At 43.5% G+C, this 26,142-nt stretch overlaps 1 protein-coding gene across 1 annotated transcript in view; it reads left to right on the top strand.

Moving 5' to 3' along the window:
- Nucleotides 1-26,142, top strand: part of MAP3K20 (mitogen-activated protein kinase kinase kinase 20) — a 292,039-nt gene that overhangs the window by 248,151 nt on the left and 17,746 nt on the right. The window contains exons 17-18 of the mRNA XM_030210690.1: nt 12,393-12,509; nt 22,710-22,784. Of these exons, the coding sequence (XP_030066550.1) occupies nt 12,393-12,509; nt 22,710-22,784 (192 nt within the window). The remainder of the gene's footprint in view (nt 1-12,392; nt 12,510-22,709; nt 22,785-26,142) is intronic.

Here is a 26,142-nt window from a genome sequence, read left to right as displayed (position 1 = left end):
CCTCCTATTTCAAGTATTGCAACACTGTACACCACCAGAAATGCTCATTTAATTTCTTGTTATTCTAATTTGCCAGGATCCCCACCAGCTACCACTAAATATGTGCTACCTTTGGGTGGGCCTGAGCACTAAGTGAGTGGGCCCTTGCCCACCCAGGCCCACCTGTGGCTATGCCACTGCCCCAAAAGCAGCATTTTTCTCCCATACCTTGTAAAGCCCTAATCTTTTGATGACAAAGGCCCTCTGTAGATTTTTCTAGACCCATGACCAGCCTGATTCTACCATTGCAGAGCATTTCCCATATAACTCGGGTTCATCCTCCCCTAACAAAAAGAGAAGGCATTTGAGAAGTGACACAGGGGCCAATTCCAAAAGATGTGCAGTAGAGCCGGTTCAGTGAGCCAATTCTACTGCAAAATTACTGACCGAAAAATACAGTGGTACGCTATAAGCAATGAACATACAAATAACTGCTGCGTAACCTGCAGCTCATTGTGAAATTTCACCCTTTCTGTTCATGCCTAAGTAGTGACTGGCTCAGGAAACGACAGGAAGGATGACATTTAATTAAAAAATTTTAAAAAGTCTCTGCTAATCTGCATCGGCTCTGATCTCAGCCCCCACCTGGCCCAACCAGACCCCCTTTTGTCTACTTAAATAAAACATTCCCTGGTGTCTAGCGGCAACCCCCTCCCTTCCTAACATGACTGACCCCTCCCTCCCTCCAACTATAAAAAAAACCCTTACGTCTAGTGGCACCCTCCTCCTCTGGCTACAAAGGCCCTGGTGTCTAGTGACACCCAAACCCCTGACCCCTTTTTCAGACCCTTCCTAGACCCTCCCCGCCAAACCTGAAAGAGGCAAGAGCGTTGCCAACTCATTCCTGCATCTGGTGCCACCATCTTTGAAAAATGATGGTGCATCCTGGGATGCACAGGGCAGGGTCAGTGTGCCATATAAGAGATTTATTTTCCTTATTTGGTAGTTGGGTGCAGACTACCAAATCCCAGGATGTACCGCCACCATTTTTTAAGATGGTGGTGGTGCCACAGGCAAAAGCAAGTGGGCAAAACTAAATAAAGTTAAAAAAAAGTGTGAGTTAAAACAAAAAGAAAGAAAAAAGGAGTTGGGGTGCCACTAGACATCAGGGAAATTTTTTTATACTGGAGGGAGGTGGGTGGGGGGGTGCTAGACACCAAGGATGTATTTATTTAAGTAGGGGTAAGGAGGGTCATGTCATGGATGGAAGGGGGGCCGCTAAACACCAGGGAATTATTTTAATTTCTGGTGGGGCAGTGGGTTGGGTTGGAGGGGAGGGAGATGATGCAGACTGCGGGGGACGCTCTACATCGCCTCAGACCTGTTTGTGTCTGACATTGAGCCCCTGTGGTAGACATCAACACACAACCCTGCACTACTGTGGGATAACAAATAGGCTCTTTATCGTACATGATGTTTACCGCAGGAGTAAACTTCAGTGCAGAAACCATTTTTACATACAGTGGCCTCCAACTACCGCCCCATCTCCCTCCTACCCTTCCTCTCCAAAATACTTGAACGTGCCATTCACAGCCGTTGCATTGATTTTCTCGCCTCTCATACCATCCTCGATCCGCTTCAATCTGGCTTTCGCCCACTTCACTCGACAGAAACGGCATTATCCAAAGTCTGTAATGACCTGTTCCTCGCCAAATCCAAAGGTCATTACTCCATCCTCATTCTCCTCGACCTATCCGCCGCTTTTGACACTGTCAATCACAACTTACTTCTTGACACACTGTCCTCTTTTGGTTTCCAGGGCTGTGTCCTCTCCTGGTTCTCCTCTTATCTCTCCCATCGTACCTTCAGTGTACACTCTCATGGCTCTTCCTCCACCCCTATCCCGCTCTCTGTTGGAGTCCCTTAGGGTTCTGTCCTTGGACCCCTTCTTTTCTCTATCTACACTTCTTCCCTGGGCTCCCTGATCTCGTCTCATGGCTTCCACTATCATCTTTATGCTGACGACACCCAGCTTTATCTCTCCACACCTGACATCACTGCGGAAACCCAGGCCAAAGTATCGGCCTGCTTATCCGACATTGCTGCCTGGATGTCCAACCGCCACCTGAAACTGAACATGGCCAAGACCGAACTTCTTGTCTTCCCACCCAAACCCACTTCTCCTCTACCTCCACTCTCTATCTCAGTTGATAACACCCTCACCGTCCCCGTCTCATCTGCCCGCAACCTCGGTGTCATCTTCGACTCCTCCCTCTCCTTCTCTGTGCACATCCTGCAGATAGCCAAGACCTGTCGCTTCTTCCTCTATAACATTAGCAAAATCCGCCCTTTCCTCTCTGAGCACACCACCCGAACTCTCATCCACTCTCTCGTTACCTCTCGCCTTGACTACTGCAACCTACTCCTCACTGGTCTCCCACTTAGCCACCTATCCCCTCTTCAGTCCGTTCAGAACTCTGCTGCACATCTTATCTTCCGCCTGAACCAATACACTCATATCACCCCTCTCCTCAAGTCACTTCATTGGCTTCCGATCAGGTACCGCATTCAATTCAAGCTTCTGCTACTAACCTACAAATGCACTCGATCTGCAGCCCCTCCTTACCTCTCAACCCTCATCTCCCCTTACGTTCCTACCCGTAACCTCCGCTCTCAAGACAATTCCCTTCTCCACCACCGCCAACTCCAAACTCCGTCCTTTCTGCCTCGCCTCACCCCACGCGTGGAACAAACTCCCCGAGCCCATACGTCAGGCCCCCTCCCTGCCCATCTTCAAATCTCTGCTTAAAGCCCACCTTTTCAATGTCGCCTTCGGCACCTAACCTCTACACCTCTACCCAGGAAATCTAGACTGCCCAACTTGACATTTCGTTCTTTAGATTGTAAGCTCATTTGAGCAGGGACCGTCCTTTGTTTATTTTGTACAGCGCTGCGTAACCCTAGTAGCGCTCTAGAAATGTTAAGTAGTAGTAGTTGACAAACCAAATCTATGTTGTGACATACTAAAATCTTCTATTTGTTCACTTGCAACATATCCTCTAGACACCTTACCCCGGCAGGAAATCATATGAGCCAGAAGAACACTCATCTGTAAATCAGAGGGGTGACTGATGGAACTTGCCCCATCTCACCCCACAGGTTGAATCCAACAGTTGCATAGCCATCAAATGGGCTTTTATCATATGTGCAGATGGTGCAGCACATATCAGTCAATTAGGACTACTGGGGTTATCTATGACAACAAGTAGGCCTTATAATTCTCTCCTAGCCAAGTTGTTACCTGTCTCAGGATTACTACTTGATGATAGTAGTAAAAATTCAGCAGCTTAGCAAATTTTGGGCTCATGGGTTTCTTATGTTTGTTTATTAAAAGTTGCTGTACCAGAGTTTGCATTGTAATCTTATGGATTTTCTGCTTCCATATAGATTTCAATATTACTATGTTCTTATTTAGTGACTTACTAAAATCTAGATCCCAAAAACCAGGTAGGCAAGTGGTCTGCTAGGTCCCAAAGGAAGGAAATTGTAGAAGCAGACACTGTGACAAGTAGATAAAATCTTTAGAAGAATTTAATTAGTTGATCAAGTTAAAATAATGCCCAACACAGCCATATTTCACCCTGTATCAGCTGCATCAGGGGCACAAATTTAACCTTATGGTGTAAAGGAATTACTTCACCATGAGGCATTACAGGATCTCAAACTCCAGGTCTGTTTAACAGCATCAACAGATCCAAACGTGCAAGAAGTACGAGAGCAAGCATTCAGAATCTAGTTCCATCCTTAAGCTTGGACAGGCTTCTGATGAGCAGAAGGAACGAATGGGAATCCAACTGTAAGTACAAGAATGGAACTATCAGAATGTGCAAAACGAGAGAAAAAGCTTTTCATAGAAGTAGATCAGCAAACAAGGAAAAACAAATGGCAAATGCTCGGATACAGTGGGAAATATAAAAGGCTATTCCAGGAACCAAACGTGGATCAAGCCCAGAAACGTGAATGGTTAAGGAGATGAGAACTGAAACCTAAGGACGAGAGGCTGATAGTTGCAGTCCAGGACAGCAGATTATAGACGAAATGGTTCACAGCAAGCATTAAAAAAAAAAAAAAAAACAATGGCACAACCGACATTTGCAGATTCTGTAAGAAAGAGCTGAAAATGTTTATTTATAGTTGGCTGCAAAGTGCTGATGGCAAAAAAAAAATTGTACAGAAAGGCACAACAAAGTGGAACGTCTCATTCATTACAAACTCTGTAAACATTACAACATCACTGTACTGGAAAGCACTGGGATCATGACCCTAAGAGAACTGAGGAAAACAAAGAGGTTATAATAACCTGGAACATCCCTATCCTGACCGACAAAAAGCTGGATGTGAGAAAAATGGACATAGTGGTAAAAGAGACAAATATCAGAATGGCATTAAGCATAGATGTGTTTGTTTCAACCACTACAGCGCTGGATTCTTTTGTTTGTTAAGTTAAGTGGTTGGTTTTTTTTTTCATCTTTATTTGTTTTATTAAAGTAAAGCAAAATATAGGTTTATGAGAAATATTGGGGTAAATGATTTAGGACTATCACAAGAGCTTGGACTTGAAATAGCTGTGCACTATAAGAGGTCCAATAGCTTGTTTTATGGACTGTCTGATGCCTCTGGTCCTCTCTTTTTAAAAATAATAACAATTATATAAATAGGGAAATAAGAATTGAAAAATTAAAAAGAATGTTGTTTTGATAAATTGTAGCATTGTATATTATATGTTTTAATTAAGCTATGCAGCATTAAAGTGTGATACGATTATTGATTGCCACGTTGGTAATACTCCTGTTTTGGCTTTGGTATTAATCATAGAGGTGTCAGGCCCAAGCAGTTACTCTGTGAATCGCACGGAGAGAGAGAAACTCCTCAAGTACCAATAAATGCAGTCTGAGACCAAGAAAATGTGGCAGAAGGATACAGAAATATTTCCCATCGTTTTGGTGTGACAGGCTTGGTCAAAAAGCATTTCCAAGCACACCTGGACACACTGCATCTTATGACCTCCAGAGGGAGGGTCTCTTTGACACCATGCAAGTTCTGTAAGGAGTATTAGCAGTAAACTTGAGAGACTGAGATCATATTTCACATACCCTGGCTTAGGGGGGGAAGAGGGGTTGGTGGTTGAGAGGCTAGGATAGGGGAGGGCAGACTTATATGGGGTCTGTGCCAGAGCCGGTGATGGGAGGCGGGACTGGTGGTTGGGAGGCGGGAAATACTGCTGGACAGACTTATATGGTCTGTGCCCTGAAAAAGACAGGTACAAATCAAGGTAAGGTATACACATATGAGTTTATCGTGGGCAGACTAGATGGACCGTGCAGGTCTTTTTCTGCCATCATCTACTATGTTACTATGTCATGGTATGCACAAAACTAACACATTTGAAGAAATTGCTCCCAGAGAGATCCAGTTTTCCTACAGATACTATTAAGAGCATTGCCGATGGTTTACTTTACCTTTCAGCAGTGAACAAAACTTTCAGTAGCTTTACAACAGCCCCTTTAAACTTAACTATCCAATTATACTTAAAGGTGCTGAGTAAGAAGGGCATCATAACTGCTAACAATTTTGGCTCCTCTTGGCCACTGAAGGTGGGCCAGTTCATTCATGCAAGCTTACACTTCAAGTTCTCACATGCTTCACATTCTTGTCAAGTCTATTGGTGTAGCAGAAATATCTGTCTGTTATTTACCCTTTGGTGTTTCACTCACCCATTCACACCTGGTACATTCCATAATGCCCTGGGGTACATCAATTCAAATCCTGCATAGTCCAGGTATCCACTTGGGGGCAATGCCCTAACCCCTCTTTTGTCCCCTTGGCAAGCAAAGAATCCTCTATTCTGCATTCCTTATGACAAGAAGGTAAAAGAGTGAGGAGTGAAATCAAATGAAGGATGTCCAATCCAGTTCTAAAAGTCTTTAGAAAAATGCCTGCACCAGGAGTCACAAATGCTATGACTAAGAATAAATAACAATATACTTGCCAAAATAGGTGTGTGTGTATATATATATATATATATATATATATATATATATATATATATATATAATCTTTGCAACAAAGCAAGCATATACAGGTATATTAAAAAGAATCATATATAAAAATCATATTAAAACACTAGGGACCCTGTTTACTTAGGTGCAATAGCGATTTTAGCGCACACTAAAAATTAGCGTGTACTAATGTTAGAGACACCCATATATTCCTGTGGGTGTCTCCATCATTAGCACATGCTACTTTAGCGTGGCTTAGTAAACAAGGCCCTAACTTATAATGAGAGAAATAGTAACCCATAAGAAAATACATTTGTGAAGAGATGCTTATGAATTAAAAAAGATACATGTCAATTAAGAAAAATAAATCCTAAAAAGAAGTGACAACCACACTCATACTTTTATCTCAATACTAAGGAATGAAATTACAATAAAATATATTTTAAGTTCTAATATGATACATTTTTAAAACATTTGTTTTAAACTAAATATGGCTTATCAGAACAATCATTAATTGCGATTATGAGTATAACTTTCAAAAAAAAGGTTGTGAATATTAAGATCTAATTGTAATGAGTGACTACATAACCCAAAGCCAAAAACACATGAAAAACAAGGAAGGGAAGGCTAGAGGCACATACATAAAGATCGTGTCACTAAAGAAGCTTGATTAACTGTTAAAGGCTTTCAAGCCAGACTGCTGCGCACTAAGGAACCCTTTAACAAAGCGACGGTAAGGCCAACGCGGGCTTACTGCTTGCTAAAAAGGAAGTACCACCGGGCTACCGCAGCAGCCCAGCAGTACTTCCCACCCCCAGTGCTCCGTCATATCTGGCGCTACAAAAAATATTTATTTTTGTAGCGCCGGTGTGTACCCAGTTGTAATCGGATAGTGCCATGCACTGCCCAATTACTGCCAGGTTAGCACTGGAGCCCTTACCGCCCCCAAAATGGCCGTGCAGCGAGAGATTAATAAATGTGTAGAATCTCTTACATAAGATGTAATATTCTGTACAGCTGAATGAAGATGAAAATCTAAATATTGAGATAGTGGCTCAAACAGTGATTCCCTTCCATTAAGTATGGAATGGCATGGGGGGGTGGGTTCTGAATATTTTATGTATTTTTGGATCAAACCTTATAGTAGGAATCATTGGATGCTGTTTATATAAATATTTATACTCCTTACTATAAATTAACCCTTCAAAATTAGTTGAGGAGAGAAAAGTCTGTACTAGTTGTTAATTCTTTCGTAGGATCTACTGTTAATGCCTTATAAAATGTACAGTCGCTTAATTGTCTTTCGGATTCCTCAAAATATTGTGCCTTATCCTGAACCACAATACCCCTACTTTATCAGCCCTAGAAATCACTAAGGATTCATCTAGTTGTAATTCTTTTAAGGCTGTCATCTGGATTTTTATTAAATTACATCAAGTTTTAGTCATCCCATGTTCCATTTTATCCAAATCCTTTAATACCCATTGCTGAAACGTTGCTAACACTGAATCATTAGGGCTGGAGGGACCTATGTGGAAGGCAGTCAATATTTCTGCATGAAAGACTGTTCTACTGAATTACCTCTTCATTTTCTTTATTTCCAAAATATAATCTTAATCTCAATTTTCTAAAAAATCTATAAAGATATTGACGTATAGTGAATGTATCATAAAATAGTATAGGTACAAATGATAGACCCTTAGGGCCCTGTACTAAGCAGCATTATAGGCGCGTTAATCATGTACGTGCCTACAATATTTCTATAGGTGCCTACATGGTTAGCGCGCGTGCTAAGTATAGGCATGCTAAAAACACTAACGCACCTTAGTAAACAGGGCCCTTAGAAAGTAACTCCTGTTGTTGTTTTGTTAATCTTTTAGAAGAAAATTTGTGTATAAATAACTTACTGCATTCTGTGGTATTACACTCGCAGTAGAAGCACGCATTCAGATATCCATGCACAGCACTATTGTGAGTCTTTCTGCATCAGCTCGATTTCCTAAAGTTTAAAAATCTATGAGAAAAACAATTTAGTAAATGAGGTCCTAAGTCTTAATTGGTATTTATTTATTTGTATCCTACATATGTGGCTTACATAGTACCAGTTGCCAATTCCGGTATGAACAAATACAAAGTGATGTTGTGGAGAAGTGAAGTTTGTGTATAATAGCTCACACCTTTTTCAGTAGTAGCTCAAGATGAGTTACATTCAGGTACACTGGATATTTCTCTGTCCCAGGAGGGCTCACAATCTAAGTTTGTACCTGAAGCAATGGAGAGTTAAGTGACTTGCCCAAGATCACAAGGAGCAGCAGTGGGATTTGAACCGGCCACCTCTGGATTGCAAGACCAGTGCTCTAACCACTAGGCCACTCCTCCACTATGAAGGGAAAAGGCCAATTAATGATGTTAAATAGAATCTTTTTGTTTATTTAAGTAATGTGTGGTACAGTACAAAACATAAAGCTGAACAAGTGAACAATAAGAACACTGTGTTGTAGCTAGTTGAATAGATGAACAAGCACACATCCAGTGGCGTAGCAAGGGCGGGGTGGTGGGGGCGGTCCGCCCCGGGTGTCAGTAGGTTGGGGGGGGGTGCTCCATCCAGTGGCGTAGCAAGGGTGGGGCGGTCCGCCCCGGGTGTCAGGGGGTGGGGGGGGGGTGCTCCGTCGAGAGCCGACAGCTCTCGTCTCCTGCCAACATCCTGCCTTTTTTTTTTTAATCCATGTAGCGATGCAGGCAGCGCCTCACGTCTGCCCTGCGTGTGCTGTGAAAGGAGAAAATCGCCTCGCTGGTGTCGGGCCTTCTCTCGCTGTGTCCCACCCTGTTCTGAGGTAACTTCCTATTTCCTCGAGGGCGGAACACAGCAAGGGAAGGCCCGACGCCAGTGAGGCGATTTTCTCCTTTCACAGCACACGCAGGGCAGACGCGAGGCGCTGCCTGCGTCGCTGCATGGATTTTTAAAAAAAAGGCAGGGTGGTGGCAGAAGAGGGCTCTGTCAGCTCTCGACAGAGGGGGGATGGGACCGGGTCGGGGGGGGCTCAGATGGGAGAGGGGGAGCTCAGAGGGGAGAAGGGGATTGGGGATGGGTGGGGGAGCTCAGAGGGGAGAAGAGGATTGGGGAGGGTGGGGGAGCTCAGATGGGTGCTCAGAGGGGCGAAGGGGATTCTGGAGGGTAGAAGGGGATTGGGGAGGGTGGGGGAGCTCAGATGGGTGTTCAGAGGGGAGAAGGTGATTGGGGAGGGGTGGGGGAGCTCGGAGGGGAGAAGGGGACGGGGGAGGGGAGTGCTCAGATGGGAGAAGGGGTCTGAAGCTGGAACTGGGGTCTGACAAGGGGGCAGAAGGGAAAATGGGTCCATGCCTGGGGCAGGTGGGAGAATGGGTCTGGGGTTGAAAAGGGGGGATGCAAGGCATGTGGTGGATGAAGGGGGCTGGAACTGGGGGCTGAAAAGGAGGGTATTTGGGATAAGGGGGCTAGTACTGGAACTGGGAGCTGAAAAGGGGCAGGGGCTGAAACTGTGGGGACTGGGGGGCTTTAAAGGGGACAGGGAGAACTGGCTGGGGCTGAAGCTCGGGACTGGTGAGAGAAAAGGGCTGGGGTTGAAACTAGGGGCCGAAAAGGGGACAGGGAGAAGTGGCTGGGGGCTGAAGCTCGGGACTGATGGGAGAAAAGGGCTGGGGACTAGTTGGATAGTGGGGCTGAAAAGGGGGGGCAGGTGGGAGATATGGGCTGGGGCTGGAACTAGGGGCAGGTGGAATAAGGGGGCTGGAACTGGGGGCTGAAAAGAGGGGGCATAGAGAGAGGGGATAGACCCTGGATGGAAGGGGGGTGCGTGAGGGAGGGCAGACCCTGGATGGATGGGAGAGGGAGGGCAGACGGATTGAAGGGGCAGAGAGAAAGGGCAGATGGTGGGTGGAAGGGGGAGAGAGAAAGAGGGCAGACTGGGGCAAATGGTGGACGGAAGGGGCAGAGATAGAGGGCAGATGTGGATGGAAGGGAGAGAGAGGGCAGACAGTGGATGGAAGGGGCAGAGAGAGAGAGGGCAGACAGTGGATGGAAGGGACATTAGAGAGGGCAGACACTGGATGGCAGAGAGAGAGCGAAGAAATATGCTGGATGGAAGGAAGACAGTGAAACCAGAGACAACAAACTGTAAATAAAATAGATATTTTTATTTTTTTGCTTTAGGATATAGTATTGTAGCTGTGTTGTTAAATGTTTATAAATAGAACATGTAAATAAGGTAATCTTTTTATTGGACTATTTTAATACATTTTGACTTAACTTTCAGAGAACAAAACCCCCTTCCTCAGGTCAGGATGGGATACTGTAACAGCACTATACTGTATTGACCTGAGGAAGGAGATTTTGGCCTCTGGAAACTAAATGTATTAGTCCAATAAAATGGTATTATTTTATTTTCTGTATTTGTTTTATTTTTATTTGTTAATTTGTAAAGTGGTGATTGGTATTTGTTAGTTTTTTCAAATTTACATCTGCTGTCTTTATATTTTGCACAGTACTAGGGGACATTTTCTGTTTCTGTGGTGTTGCATTGTATGCAGAGTCTGGCATCGGGGGTTCAGTTTAATTTTTGTCTAAATAGAAAGTTTATGATTACTTATTCTATAGTGGATTAGGGTGTATCTGTGTTTGTGAAAAAGACATGGCTTTCGGTTGGCATTGACTGTGCAGGATCGACGATCTGTACTAATCTGTCTGTTTTCGTTTTACAATAGGTGAATTGATGTTCTAGTGCTCAATGTAGTGTTTAAGATGCTTTCCTTTTCCTTGTGTGACTCATACAAATGACTGCTTATGGTATGGTAGAATTGCTCTATAGGTCCTGAGTTGAGGGGGGTGTTAAAAAATGACCGGCCCCGGGTGTCAACTACCCTAGCTACGCCACTGCACACATCATAACAATGTGGCCACAGAGAACTAGGGAAGCAGTCCAATATAATAAAAGGCAATCTGTACTATAATAAAGAAAATTGAAGCTAAGTACAACTTCACTTTTAAAGAATCCTCCCACAAAAAACTAAAAATCATACCAAATGCAAACAAAAAGAAAAAAAAAGCCACATATTCACCCAGCCAGCCCTCCCCCAGAACAGTACCCTGGATTCTATGTATGGCACCCAGATTTGTTCACCCAAGATGTGCGCACTAATTAATTAAGTACCGAGCCGTTAATGACCAATAATCGCTAGTTATTGAAATTAACACCACTTAGGATTTGCACATGCATCTATAAGGCATGGCACCTAACTCTACTAGCGCGTAAGGCCATGGGCTTATTCGGGCATTCTGAAACGTTGTGCGTGTAGTTACAGAATACTGCATCAGTGCGCCTAAATTGGGTCCCAGCATTTACACCAGGTTTCTGCAGACATAAATCTGGCGCCTACACTTAGTTGCAAGAATTGACGCTAAACGCTATTCCATAAAGGGCTCATTGTCTTTTATAGAATAGTGCTTAGCGCTGATTTTTTTCAACACCCATGTCTGAGCACTATTTATAGAATACCTCCCATGCACATATGTCTCCCAGGGAAAGAGCACTCAGATTTACCCAATACAACATTACTACTACCAATAATAATCATTTCTTTAGTGCTACTAGACGCTGTATACTTGAACATAAAGAAACAGTCTCTGCTCAACAGAGCTTACAATCTAATCAGGACAGACAAATAGGGGATAAAGGAATTACTTAAGGTGGAAATTATAAAACAGACATGGGTATTGAACAAGTGAATAGGAGTTAGGAGTTAAAAGCAGCCTCAAAAAGGTGGGCTTTTTGCCTAGATTTAAAGATGGGGTGCTAAGCCCAACTGAAATAACCCCTCCCTGGAAATATACAAGGAATTTTCTCAATATTGGGGGTGCTCAAGCACCCACAGAGTCAGCTCCTATGGCCAGAGATGGAGCTTGATGTCCTGGCTCAGGAAGTCTATTCTAGGCATTTGGTGCAGCAAGATAAAAGGAACGGAGTCTGGAGTTGGCAGTGGAGGAGAAGGGTACAGATAAGAGAGATTTACCCAACAACAAGAGATACCTCAAAAATGCAAAAAGATCAGGCACAGAACACATTTATGGTACTTCACTGGGTTAACTCAGCGTTTAAAAATCTCACATTGTTACTTCTTAATTAACATGTGCCTCTTAGATGCAAATTAATAGGAGTCTTAGGGAGAAAATTCTGTGTGGTCTTGATTTCAGTTATGTATATTGGATTTAGGAACTATATTCAGCATTTCTATAAGATCTGTGGCTGGGGATTAATTTCATCTTTTGTTTTTGAGTAGAGTATTTCTGTTCTGAAATGCTGTAATTTTGTTTTAATGCAGGACTGCAAGTGGAAAATGTACATGGAGATGGATGGGGATGAAATTGCAATCGCTTACATAAAAGATGTGACATTTAACACAAATCGCCCCGATGTTGAGTTGGTAAAGATGACAAAGGTAGAGTTGTATAAGCTGCTCGAAAGCTGAGTAGATTCAGGTGTTTGGATACATGTTAAACCGCCACCAACTGTTGTGATTTTGAAAACATGCATAGAGTAAATTGCCACCTACTGGGTTAAAAGCAAACTAATTATTAAGCATTTTCCTATTTAAAAAAAAAAAGAAAGGGTAATTTTATAAAAATTTTTCCCCTTCCAAACATGTTTTACCCAAAGAAAAGAGCTCTTATTAAACTGTGCGAGGAGTATAAACAAGTAAAAAGTAAGTATATGGAGCAAGGTTGCCTATTTTTCACAGACTGTGAGTAGGTGTTAATGGGAACATGATTTTGGCAGAGCTGAGGCGGAGTTTCAGGGTGCACACATGGGGGCCCTTTTACTAAGCTGTGATAGCATGCACCAAATTGACCCTACTGCCAGGGTAGCACGGACACCCAGCGGTTGTTCCGAAGTTAGCATACTCAGTTTCCTGTGGTACAAAATAAGGTCCCCTTTTACAAAATGGCGGTAAGCATAACATGGGCTTACCGCTTGTTAAACAGGAAGTACCACCACGCTACTGCAGCAGCTTGGCAGTACTTACCACCCCCAGTGCGCTGTCATATCCGGTGCTACAAAAATATATATACTTTTTGTAGCGTCGGTGTGTACCCAGCAGTAATTGGGCAGTGCCGCATGCTGCCCAGTTACCGACAGGTTAGCACGGGAGCCTTTACTGCCACCTCAATGGGTGGCAGTAAGGGCTTCCCCCTCCAAACTCTAGAGCAGATGTAAAGTATCTGCCCCTGCTGCTTTCGCTAGTATTTTGTAAGGACACATGGAGGGGCATAATTGAATGGAGCGCCCAAGTTTTCCTGAGGGCGTCCTCGCAGGACGTCCTCAGAAAGGGATGGGGAAACATGTATTATCGAAACAAGATGGGCGTCCATCTTTCATTTTGATAATACTGTCGGGGACGCCCAAATCTTAACATTTAGGTCGACCTTAGAGATGGTCGTCCCCGGTTTTCAGCGATAATGGAAACCGAGGACGCCCATCTCAGAAACAACAAATCCAAGCCATTTGGTCTTGGGAGGAGCCAGCATTCGTAGTGCACTAGTCCCCCTTACATGCCAGGACACCAGCCAGGCACCTTAGGGGGCACTGCAGTGGACTTCATAAATTGCTCCCAGGTGCAAAGCTCCCTTACCTTGGGCGCTGAGCCCCCCAAAACCCACTCTCCACAACTGTACAACACTACCATAGCCCTAAGGGGTGAACGGGGGCACCTAGATGTGGGTACAGTGGGTTTGTGGTGGGTTTTGAAGGGCTCACATTTACCACCACAAGTGTAATGGGTAGGGGGGATGGGCCTGGGTCCGCCTGCCTGAAATGCACTGCAGTACCCACTAAAACTGCTCCAGGGACCTGCATACTGCTGTCAGGGAGCTGGGTATGACTTTTGAGGCTGGCAAAAAATATTTTAAAAAGTTTTCTTTTAGGGTGGGAGGGGGTTAGTGACCACTGGGGGAGTAAGGGGAGGTCATCTCCGATTCCCTCCGGTGGTCATCTGGTCTGTTTGGGCACCTTTTTGAAGCTTGGTTGCAAGAAAAAATGGACCAAGTAAAGTCGGCCAAGTGCTCGTCAGGGACGCCCTTCTTTTTTCCATTATCGACCAAGGATGCCCATGTGTAAAGCACGCCCCAGTCCCGCCTTCGCTATGCTTCCAACACGCTCCCGGGAACTTTGGTCGTCCCCGCGATGGAAAGCAGTTGAGGATGCCCAAAATCGGCTTTTGATTATGCCGATTTGGGCGACCCCGGGAGAAGGACGCCCATCGTCCGATTTGTGTCGAAAGATGAGCGCCTTTCTCTTTCGAAAATAAGCCTGATAGGAACCTATCTGTCTTTATAAAACAGCACCTACTGTAAGTTGCCACCTCTTCACCCTCTTAAACTAGATGCCCTGTTAATCCAATTCCCCCTAAAAAGTGCATGCACACATTTAAACCTATCTTCTCTGTGTGCATACTTTGTATGCCTGTATATTGCCGCACAAGTTTATAAAAGGTCTTCTGTGTGTGTAAATCAGGCTTTACATGCAGAAAAATTGTACAAAATTATCCGCCAAATGCCATGTACAAGACCATTTTCAGACAATTTTACCCAGATAAATGAAGCAGTTACTTGAGTCCATTGTTTGTTGAAAACTGTTTTCCTAAAATTTCTGAGCTGTATGTTCCTTGTGCCACAAAGGGGCAGATTTGGCAAAATGCAGGGATCTCATTTTTGAAATCCCAGTACCTGCTTTTTGGTGCCACTGCTACACAGATGGAAGGTCCATGGGTATGGCAGATCCTGCGGCTCTGGCCAGCTAGCCTTGAATTCTCAATGGGAAACGCCTCAGGGAATATCACTTTGAAAATTTACTGGCAAGCAGCCTTAGATAGTTTTATAATTTCCCTCCATAATCTTGAACAGATATCTATCTGTCTTTTGTCTTCTTGTCCTTTTCTGTTCACTATATTTGCTGGATTTGCTATTGCTGTGTATGGTAAATGTACAATATTTAGAACATGAATATCGTACTTATGCCGCCATTTAGATATAAGTATCGGTTGGCTCTTGCTGTGGGGTCTCTCTTGATTTTCTCTTCTTATTTGCAATTTGTAAGCTATTGTAAGATCATTTAGCCAACAGTTTACACAGAGATCAGAATATAAAATGTCAGAATGTGATGGACATGGTTATGCTTCAGTATACTATCCCAAGTTGGAGTCTTGCACAGTCAGTACTCTAACAAACTAGTCATTAGCTGCAATAAGAACCAATTCATGAAAGCTTATTGCAATCATAAGCTGAAAATGACAATTTGCAACAGCATGCTTAGTATTATAAAAAGGAGAAGGGGATCTAAGCTATGGAGTATTTTCACAGGATGGTTTAACGCTACCTCATTCCTTTCCCCTTTTTCTCTTGTATGAAATTAGTTCCAGAGACTTTGCAGCAGATATACAAGCTCTGTAGACACAGCAGAACATGAAGAATCATTTAATTAGAGATCACATTTGAAAATCTCATCTTTTGACAGCCTTTGTAGGCATTCTACACTGCATTTTCCTCTATCACTTCATTAAGCAGCCATACACAACATATTTTCCTCCATCACTAAAGCAAAGAGGCATATTTCCAATGTATAATCCTTTTATTGCTTGACCAAGGAGCATACGCCAGTTCATAACCTTCCACTACTTAACTAGGAGGATATACTGCCAACACGTGTTCCTCTCATCACTTAACTCCGAGGGCATTCTCCAATACATGTTGCTCCATCCAGTCTCCCAAGAGTATATTCCCAATCCACAATCATCCATCACTTCACCCAACGGACACACAGCACCACTGCAAGGTTCACTCAGAGGGCATTCTGAAATGCTTATTACTCTTTTCTTAGGGAAACAATTGAGATGTAAGTGGCCCTTTAAAAGGAATAAATAAATGCTTTAGTCCAGAAGTCAAATTCCAAAGCACCAGAAAACGCAGGAATGGAGAAAATCAGAAGTCTCTGTGTTTCAATACAAAAAGACAACCAGGAAGGGAAGATCCACCAAGAATCTGGTTTCAGAAAACAGAGGGCAAAATATCCAAGTAATTAATTCAGGAATCGGAAGTTTGATTCTATCAAGAACAATCTTGCAGTACACCCAAGGTTCAAAGTTCCAAGTAGACCAGTGTTTTTCAACAAGTGTGCCGTTGCACATTGGTGTGCCACAGCTGCTCCCCAGGTGTGCCACAGGAGTTGGGCCAGCTTAATTTGTGCCAGAATGGAGTAAGTTTTCTTGCCGCTAGCAGTTGGTGGAAGGGAGCAGTGATTCATACAGCCTGCTCGCGCCAACCCCAGAGCCTTCTCGCTAATATAACTTCCTGTTTCCACAAAAGAGGGAAGCGTCAGAGAGAAGGCTCTGGGGTTGGCATGAGTAGGATATATGAAATTGCTGTGTGCTGCCGTCAATTGCTAGAGACAAGAAAACTTTTAAAAGGTACATGGGGATGGGGAAGGAATCAAGAGAGACAAGGGGAGATGCCTGGTCACCAGCTGGAGAGGGGACAAGAGGGAAAGATACTGGGCTATTTTTGTGGTTGTGGGGGGAAGAAAAGGTAAATGCTGGACTATTTGTGAGGGTGGGAGGAAGAGATGGTAACTGCTGGACTCTTTGTGAGGGGGGAGAAGGTAAAATACTGAACTTTGAGTGGAAAGGGAAGAAGGTCAAATGCTGGGCCATGAGTGTATGTATGGGGGGGGTGGGGTGAAAAGAAGGTAAAATACTGGAACATGTGTAATGGTGTGCCTTGGCAATTTTAGCACCGTGTAAGTGTGCCGTGGGATGAAAAGGTTGAAAATCTCTGAAGTAGACGATACCAGAATCAGGAGACCAAATGAACAGAATTTCAGTAGGCATTTTTTTCAGTGCTGTCTTGCAAGCAAAGGACCTCTGTATAGCTGGTCTTAATTTCTGCACCAAATTGGGACCTCATCTTTCCTGACTCAATCAGAAATCCTTGGAACATGTCTTCATTTCGAGATGGGCAAGTCAAGTAATTGTTGCAATTTCTGCCTTTCTAATGGCTGAGTGGCTCAGCAATCTTTTATTTTCAAAGACTTTGTTAATCAACAGAGAAACAGGAACAATGATTCAATTTTACAAAAAGATGTTAAATTGACCAGAGAAAAGATTTAAGTTTACACAAAATACGTGAAGGACTGAATTCTATAAATGGTGCCAAAATAATCAGCGCCCAAAAAAATAGCCCCTGGCCATGCCCCCTTGAATTTACACGCTATGGTATTTCCGCGCATATCATTCTAGAATACGATGAATACATAAATCCTAATTAATGCCAATAATTGGTTGTTAGCCAATTATTGGTGCTGATTGGCTCATTAATCGATTTTCGCACACAAATTGGCATTGCAGTGCAAATTTAGTTGCTATATATAGAATCCGGGGGATAATGTGCACATTATCCCCAGGATTCTATATATCACACGTGGAGGGGCATAATCGAATGGAAACACCTATCTCCATGGGCGATTATCTCCAAGAACGGGTCTGTGAAGGGGCGAGCCGAACCGTATTTTTAAAAAAATGGACGTTAATCCGAGCCATTTGGTCGTGGGAGGGGCCACAAATCGTAGTACACTGGCCCCCCTGATATGCCAGGACACCAACTGGGCACCCTAGGTCAGTGCGGTGGACTTCAGAAAAAGCTCCCACATGCATAGCTCCCTTACCACGGGTGCTGAGCTCCCAACCCCCTCCCCCAAAACCCACTACCCACAAATGTACAACACTACCATAGCTCTTAGGGGTGAAGGGGGCACCTACATGTGGGTACAGTGGGTTTTGGAGGCCTCCCATTTACCAGCACAAGTGTTACAGGTGGGGGGGGATGGGCCTGGGTCCACCTGGCTGAAGTGCACTGCGGTACCCACTAAAGTGCTCCAGGGACCTGCATACACGCAGGCCTCTAGGACTTGTTACTGCTGTATAACATTGGCACACCAGTTTACACCTGAAGACTAATCTCTCCGAAAACGTCCTTTATTGGAATAAGCATGCTTACTCACAGTTAACTGCAGATCAGAGGTTGTGCCCCACCACTGGCAACGAGTCTCCCTGGTAGTGAGATTAGCAGGTCAGAGCTGACAGAATGTTGTACAATGCCCTCTTTCAGCCACATTCAAGGTAAGAACTAAGTACTCTAACGTGGCTAACACATGGAAGGGATCTAAAACTGTCTTACAAAAATGGCCACTACCTCATGGACTACCGGAAACACAACAGGGCACTCTCTGACCCAGTAGGCAGGGGGAAAAGCACCATGGGAGAAGAGCCTACCAACTACCAACATCGTGAGACTGTAACAGAAGCTAATGAAATCACGGAGCCCAATACCCTACACCCACCACAATGCAATGCTGATGTGACCCTGTAGTGCACCCGAGAGCCACATCTGACCCAGGGAAAGGCCGTGACAGGATCGAACATATTCTGCTGTCATGGAGGTGGGTACGGCATTTGAGGCTGGCATAGAGGCTGAAAAAAAAGTTTTTAAAGGGGGTTTCTTTTTGGTGGGAGGGGGTTAGTGACCACTGGGGGAGTCCGGGGAGGTCATCCTCAATTCCCTCCAGTGGTCATCTGGGCAGTTGGGGCACTTTTTGGGGACTTGTTCGTGAAAAAAAAAAAGGGTCCAAAAAAGTGAACCAAAATCGCGGTAAAAACGCCTTTTTTTTTTTTCGATTATCAGCTAGAGACGCCCATCTCTCCTTGGCTGATAACCATGCCCCAGTCCCGCCTCCACCACGCCTCTGACATACCCCCGTCAACTTTATTCGTTTCTGCGACGGAGTGCAGTTGGAAACGCCCAAAATCGGCTTTCGATTATACCGATTTGGGCACCTTTGCGAGAAAAACGCCCATCTCCTGATTTGGGTCAAAATATAGGCATTTTTCTCTTTCGATTATAAGTTGGTTAGTGTTCCGTGCCAAAACCCAAGCATATTCAATAACAATGCGCATAACTTATTGGCTTAGCAAACCAATCAGCGTTGATAACAGCACTTAAGCAATTTTGAGCACTAATTGGCAATAATTAGAATTTACACACATAACTCTCTAATCGTATTCTGTAACACACGGTGCCTAAATTCTATTATGTGCATCCAAAAAGGGGCATGGCTTTGGGCAGGGAAATGGGTGTGTGGAGTTTATAGAATACGCCTACATTCAGCACAGATTTTTCAGGCGCCATAAGTAGAATCTAGTCCTATATGTGTTATTCCAAACTGCACCTACTCCCTATGCCCTTATGCACTATCTCCTGTACCACATTTTGGGCACGATCCTGAGACGTGTGCAACTTAATTACTTAAACCAATTAACACCAATTATTGGCATTAATTGGCAGTTATTTGTATTTCTTGTGCATGTTTATTCTTGATCTCCATTGATGATGTCTTTGAGGTTCAATAAAGTGTACTCTACTTTGTATACATATTCCTAAATTGTAACCCACATAGATGCCTCAGGGATCACTTGCAGTATATCAGGTGCTGAAAATAAATAAATAAATAAATAAATGCACATCCCTAATACAAAAATAATGGGCCCGATATTTAAAAGGATTCAACTGGGCAGAAGAGGATCCTGCATGATTAAATCGCCCAGATCAGTGCAAACATGGATATTCAGTGGCACTTAACCAGATAGTGTCATTGAATATCCAGGCAGACTGCCTCAGTGCTATGTGGGCAGTGCAGGTGCACACTGGAAGCAGGGTTTGGATGGAGTTGGGATTTACCTGGTTAATGGCAATTTTCAATCCTCTAATCAGGTAACGATCCAGATAAAAGGCCCTGTTTATTAAGCCGTTCTACTGGCATGCTAAAAATTTAACACACGCTAACAACAGAGATGCCCATTATATTCCTATGGGTGTCTCTAGCATTAGCGTGTGCTAATGTTTAGCGAATATTAAAAAGTTTGCATACTTACAGCGCCCAAAGTTAGGACAGCAAAAAGGCTGCTCTAACTTAGGGGTCCCTTTACTACAATGTGTTAAAAATGGGCTTAACATGTTTTAACCAGTGGTGTTCCTGGGGGGGGGGGGGGCGGGTCTGCCCCGGGTGCACGCCGCTGGGGGGTGCCACGCGCCTGTCGGCGCCGCTCGTTCCATGCTCCCTCTGCCCTGGAACAGGTTACTTCCTGTTCCGGGGCAGAAGGAGCATGGAACGAGCGAAGCCGACAGGCGCGCGGCACCCCCCCCCCCCCCCCAGCAGGTAAAAATGTACCCGGGGGGGTGTCATTTCACCGGGGGATGTGTCATTTCCCCGGGGGGGCGCTGCACCGGGGGGGGGGGGGGGGGGCGCATCAGCGATCCGCCCCGGGTGTCAGCTGCCCTAGGAACGCCACTGGTTTTAACAGGGCACTTTACCACATGTTAAGCCCATATTTAACACATTGGTAAAATAAGACTTTTTTTTGCAGGTCATTCTCTAATTATTATTATTATTATTATTATTACTACAGTCTTATAACCCGCAAAATTACCAGTGGTTCACTGTGGGTAACAACAGACAAAAACTGAACAAACATCAGGAATTACAATATTTTAAGCCAAATTATCCAATCATTTTCAAAAAATATACCATTACCGCAAATTAGTAAAATTTCTTAAAAACAGCTTTCCTAAACTGAAGATAACCACAAATTCTTAAAGGACAAGAAGTTAGAGAATTCCAAAACTGTGCAGCCTGATAAGAAAAAGTAGATTTGTAAAATCCTCTTTGCCTTTACATGGTGAAATGAGGGAAATTTTAGTAAAAATTGATTTCTCGTCTATCTAGAAATAAAATCATTTAGAAAAACAAGATGAACACCTAAACAAGCAGGCGTCAATCCATACAATGCTTGATAGGTCAAAGCTGATAACTTAAATTGAATCTGGACCCCCAAGGCCCCCCGTAGCTATGCCACTGCTTGTAGCATTTTATCACTCAAAGTTAACGGTGGACCTACCCATAAAAACTTTGTTTTCTCTTTATTAAGCTTCAATTTATATGCAGAAACCCATGGATTGACTAAAATTAAACAACCACAAAGAGTAGATTCATATACTATATTACCAATAGTGAAACTCAATACCCACAGTAATGTCATCTGCATATATAAAGGATTAGATATTTGAGTTCTGTAGACTTTTTGCTAATGGTTGCATGCGGCAACTGAAAATAATTAACATGAAAGCACTTTTCACCTCCTGTTTAGGAGACGGTAAGTTCTCCCACATTGTCTGCGTTATTCAGGTAGCAAGTGTTAATCGTAAGACGATTCTTGAATAATGTATCCACACCCATTCCCCATTCATGGCAAACCTCCTCCAAATATTGTTGAAAATAATAAACTGCAAAATGCTATAATATATTTTATGGAAAGCATTTTCCTGCACACTAAGAGCATCTTAGGGCTTAACCCCCTTTAGTTAAAGGGCTCCTTTATCCAGTTAGTTATTCAAGTCTGGGCTGAATATCACTGGTATCTGTGAAAACGGTTTCTGCATTATACTCCGATGTTTAACACTGGTATGTGGTTGAGGTCCAGTGCTGAATATCCAGGCATAGAACAGCTTGCAGCCAGCAATTAAAAATATGCTGACCTCAGCAGGCTGAATATTGCCCCCAGTGGTGGTAAACTGGTAAGACTGGGAAAGCACTAGAGATGTGCATGTGTTAGGGTTTCTATGAATGGCGCCCAGATTTGCATGCTGAAGATACGTGCGCAAATTAATTAACAAGCCCTTAACTATCAATAATTGAAGTTAATTGACACTCATTAAAATTTGCACGCTCACACACTGTTCTTTAAGGTAAGGTGCCTAACTCTACTTGTGCGTAACTCAAAAGGGAAGCATGGTCATAGGCATATCAGGGGCATTCCAGAAAGTTCCATGCGTAGGTATAGAATGCAGCCTCAATGCCTAACTTGAGCGCTAGCATTTAGATCAGGTTTCAGCAGATGTAAATGCTGGTGCCTAAAGTTAGGTGCAGGAATCAGCACTAAACACAATTCTATAAAGGACGCACAATCATTACAGAATCACACATCGCTGATTTTTTCCAGCACCGACGTTTTGAGCGCCATTTATAGAATTTACCCCATAAACCCCCAAATTATATATATTGTGCTTAAAATTGCACGCTGAAATTTAGGTACAGATCCAAGATGTCCATGCAATTTAATTGATTAACAAGCCCTTAATTAGCATTAATTGGATACTAACAACCAATTATTGCATGTGTTTGGCTTTGATTGGAAGTTGTACGCACATCTTGTGTATTATTCTATAAAGATCAGCGGACAACTTTTCTAGCATGTAACTGAAAGGGGGCCATGGCCAGGGAGCGTGTTGGAGGCATTCCCAAAAGTTGACGTGGAATTACAGAATTAGGCCTATGCATGCTCAAGCCTGGTGCCTAAAAGATTGGTGCAGAGTCGGCACTAGGTGCAATTCTGTAAAGCAAGCGAGCCCTTTATAGAATCATGTTGAGCACCGGTTTTTGTGGGCGTGGAATTTTGAGCACCATTTAATGAATTTAGCATAAAGTGAAGTACTGCAATTTACTGGTCAGGTATGTCAACAGAATATTCTTTTGTTTTCAGCCACCATTTGTAATGGAGAAATGGATTGTGGGCATTAAAGAAAAACAGACTGTGGAGTGCATTCTAACATATGAAGTAAGTGATGAAGGAAAGCACAGCAATTAAAATGGAAAGTTATTTTAAATTTTAAACACACGTAAGCTCCTTCCGCTTTGTGATATAGAACACTTCTCACAGGTGGAAGGTCAGAGTTCAGCCATTATGGTAAGTATGTTCAGTGTTCCAGGCTTGGGAAACACAGGTAGGTTGAAAAATTGTTATCTGCGATTAATACAAAAACAGAAATTGTAATAATAGAGACAGACCATTTATTCTAGTCAGTTTTCATTCTTGTTCCAATACTACATAAATTACTTTTTTTTCAGACTTTTCTTTTATATTATTTGGGTTTAGCTCAAACCTTTTCACTCAGGTACACGTGAAGGGGCATTTTTGGTATGACGTCCAATTGTAGACATTTTGTAGAAAACATCTAAAATTCTCATCCTGAACATAGCAGTTTTTAAAATATCAAAAAATTATTTTTGTTTTGAAAATTGCTATTTTCAAGATGTTTTTGCGGTCAGTACGTATTTCTTTAGGTACCATTAAAGAAAAAAAAGTCCTAGAGAGAACCACACAAAAACAACATGTGGCACCATTCCTAGTAAACTGGCCACACAGACATCCCAGTAGAGCAGACGGGCAGACTATGGTCAGTGCATTGATTTCACATATAGGGACCCAGGTACTAATCCCCGCTTTTAACCACCCCTATTTTGGATTGTGACCCCTGCAGGAACACCTAAAAACCTACAGTACTAACTACACCAGGGGCGTAGCCAGACTTCGGTGGGAGGGGGTCCAGAGCCCGAGGTGAGGGGGCACATTTTAGCCCCTCCCTGATGCCGCTGACCCCCCCCCCCCCCGCCATTGCTGAACCCCCTCCCCCCAGCACCAACTTTGACCACCCTGCCATTGTCAACCCCCCTGCCGCCATCAACCCGCCATCGCCTACCTTTGCTGGCGGGGGACCCCAACCCCCGCCGGCAAAGGTAGGTGACGGCGGGTTGGCGGCAGGAGGGGGGGGGGGTCGAGAGGGTCATTGGCAGGGGGGTCCAGGGGCAAATCTACGGGGACCCAGGCCCCCGTGGCCCCATACTGGCTATGCCACTGAACTACACCATTTCAAAAGCCCTCAGGTCTGCAGGTTTCTCCATTTGTAGGCACAGTTGGTGTTTTGGGAGGTTTGGAAGGCTCACAATTTCCACCACAAGTGCACTAGTTAGAGTGGGATATGGACCTGGACTCTTTCTCTACAGTCCACTAGCTGACTCCTGGCACTAACTTGCTACTCTAATATGAATGGCCACAATATCTGAAGGTGTCACAGAAATTGGTATTGTGTTGTCACTGTCACATCTTTGAGGGGTGGGAGGGCGTCACTGTCCACCAGGAGAGTAAGGGGGGAGTCATGCCTTAATCCTTCCAGTGGTCAGTTAGGGCACCTTTTTTGTGACTTAGCCATGTTTGAAACAGGTCCAGATAAAAACATTCCAATTTATGCCTCTTTGCGATTTAGATGAACTGCTGAGAAAACTGTCGACTTGGCCGTTTTCCCATGAAAAACGTCCATCTGCTGCTTTGTGCTGCTTTTGGTGTAAGGTGAGGCCATGAAGGATGGAAGGAGAGAGGCAGTGGTGGTCTGAAGACAGGGAAAGAGAAAGTAAGGCATCAAAGGAAACTTGTGAGGACTCTTTCTTGCCACCTCTGCTGCATGACAGGTCACACTGTGATATATTCAGTGCCACAGTTTATAGAGAAAAGTGATGCCACAGTAGAGTCAAAGGCAGAAGTAATCTAGAGATTCCCACTAGAAATTTGGTCACCCTGCCACTCGAGGCTGCACAGATTCCGCAAACCATGAACATACCTATTTTTGCCTCTGTTACATTTTTTATTTGGTGTTACCTGCAGATTTTCTTTCATTTTTGCCCTAAGACCATTTCTTTTCTTATTGGTTTGCTGTATGCCATTAGGAGATAAAGTTCTGACTGCGGTCCCTGTGTTCAGAGAACTGCTGGCTTGAGAGCACTTGTCAAACATTGATTCATATTTCTGCCTGTGCAGAAGATCTGCAAGACCAACCCTAACACTCAGTGGCAGTGGTTTTTGCACATGGTCCTGCTTTTCAGCCTCTTCTGACTTGGGCAAATTGAGGCTCCACAGTGCGTCTCTGCACATGGCCCCATATCCCTTCAAAATCCCCACAAGCAGACCTTGAACGGCTGCATCTTGATTATCCCTGGGTTCGTTATATTGGAGTGGCTAGTGGGAGAGGATTTCCCCTCACACACAAAATAGGGACAGGGGGACTTTGTTTGTTTCATTTGCTATCTGAAATATTGTAAAAACAAAACCAACAAACCAAAAAGAACTGTTCATACTGTTAGTGTGACTACAAACGGGCAGTGAGCGCGTAGTTATTTTTTGTTCAAAGTGGCCATTCCTTTGTGAAACTGCACGTAAAGTTAATGTCAATTTAATAAGAGACTGTTAGGGATTTTCCTCATTATGCTACTTAGGGATCATATTGCTTATAGTGGATAATTAGAAGATGGGTGAATGTAGTCTTTTGTTATTCCCCCTTTTTATTCATTTAAAGAGTGCAATATGAAATTTGGCTCCTGTACAAAGGAGTGCAGGAAGCCAATTTTGCTTGCTTCTGTGAAAGTGTTTCATGGGATGTAAAATGTAATGACCAATTGGTCTGCTTCACACTGCGGTTAATAATTCAGACCTCTGCTCTGGCATAAAATATCGATTGAAACAGCGGCACTAATACAGGAAAACTGTTGGTCGCTTGCCTCAGAAGTGAAACCCTACCCCCATTCCTCTCTCTTGTTTAGATTTACCAGTTAGCTTTGGTGTTTTCCTGCCTGGAATGGGGTAAAGCCAATGCTGTCCTGTAAGTACAGAGTCAGTTGTCTAACACACTAATCTCATTCTCTGGCAGTACGAATTCACCCCCCCCACCCGTTTCCTTTTTAGGCCATCACCTTCACCTGTACTGTAGATAAAACCCAGAGGAATAAATCACCTGCTGCACTAGTTAGGGAACCACAAGGAGACCACTTACCATCACTATAATATTCAGCTAAAATCAGTAAGAAATATTGTTTATTTATTATTGGGATTTATTAACTGCCTTCATGAAGAGATTCACCCAAGGCACTGTACAGTAGGTACAATTTAACATCAAACTTACAATTTTGTTAACAGCATAACAATAGTAAAATCACCAAGTATAAACATAAATATAATAAATGAAGTAAACTTGAAAACAGTAAATTGAAACCTAATAATAGGATTACCATGAAACAGGATCAAAAATATGCACATTTAACATCACTGAAATTCAAATAACAGAGATATGTCAGCATAACACTATTGG

This window comes from Microcaecilia unicolor, chromosome 7 (genome assembly GCF_901765095.1).
Source record: "Microcaecilia unicolor chromosome 7, aMicUni1.1, whole genome shotgun sequence".
In the NCBI taxonomy this organism is placed as follows: domain Eukaryota; kingdom Metazoa; phylum Chordata; class Amphibia; order Gymnophiona; family Siphonopidae; genus Microcaecilia; species Microcaecilia unicolor.
The sequence above is the reverse complement of the archived record's forward strand: the minus strand, read 5'-3'. Positions and strand labels throughout refer to the sequence as shown.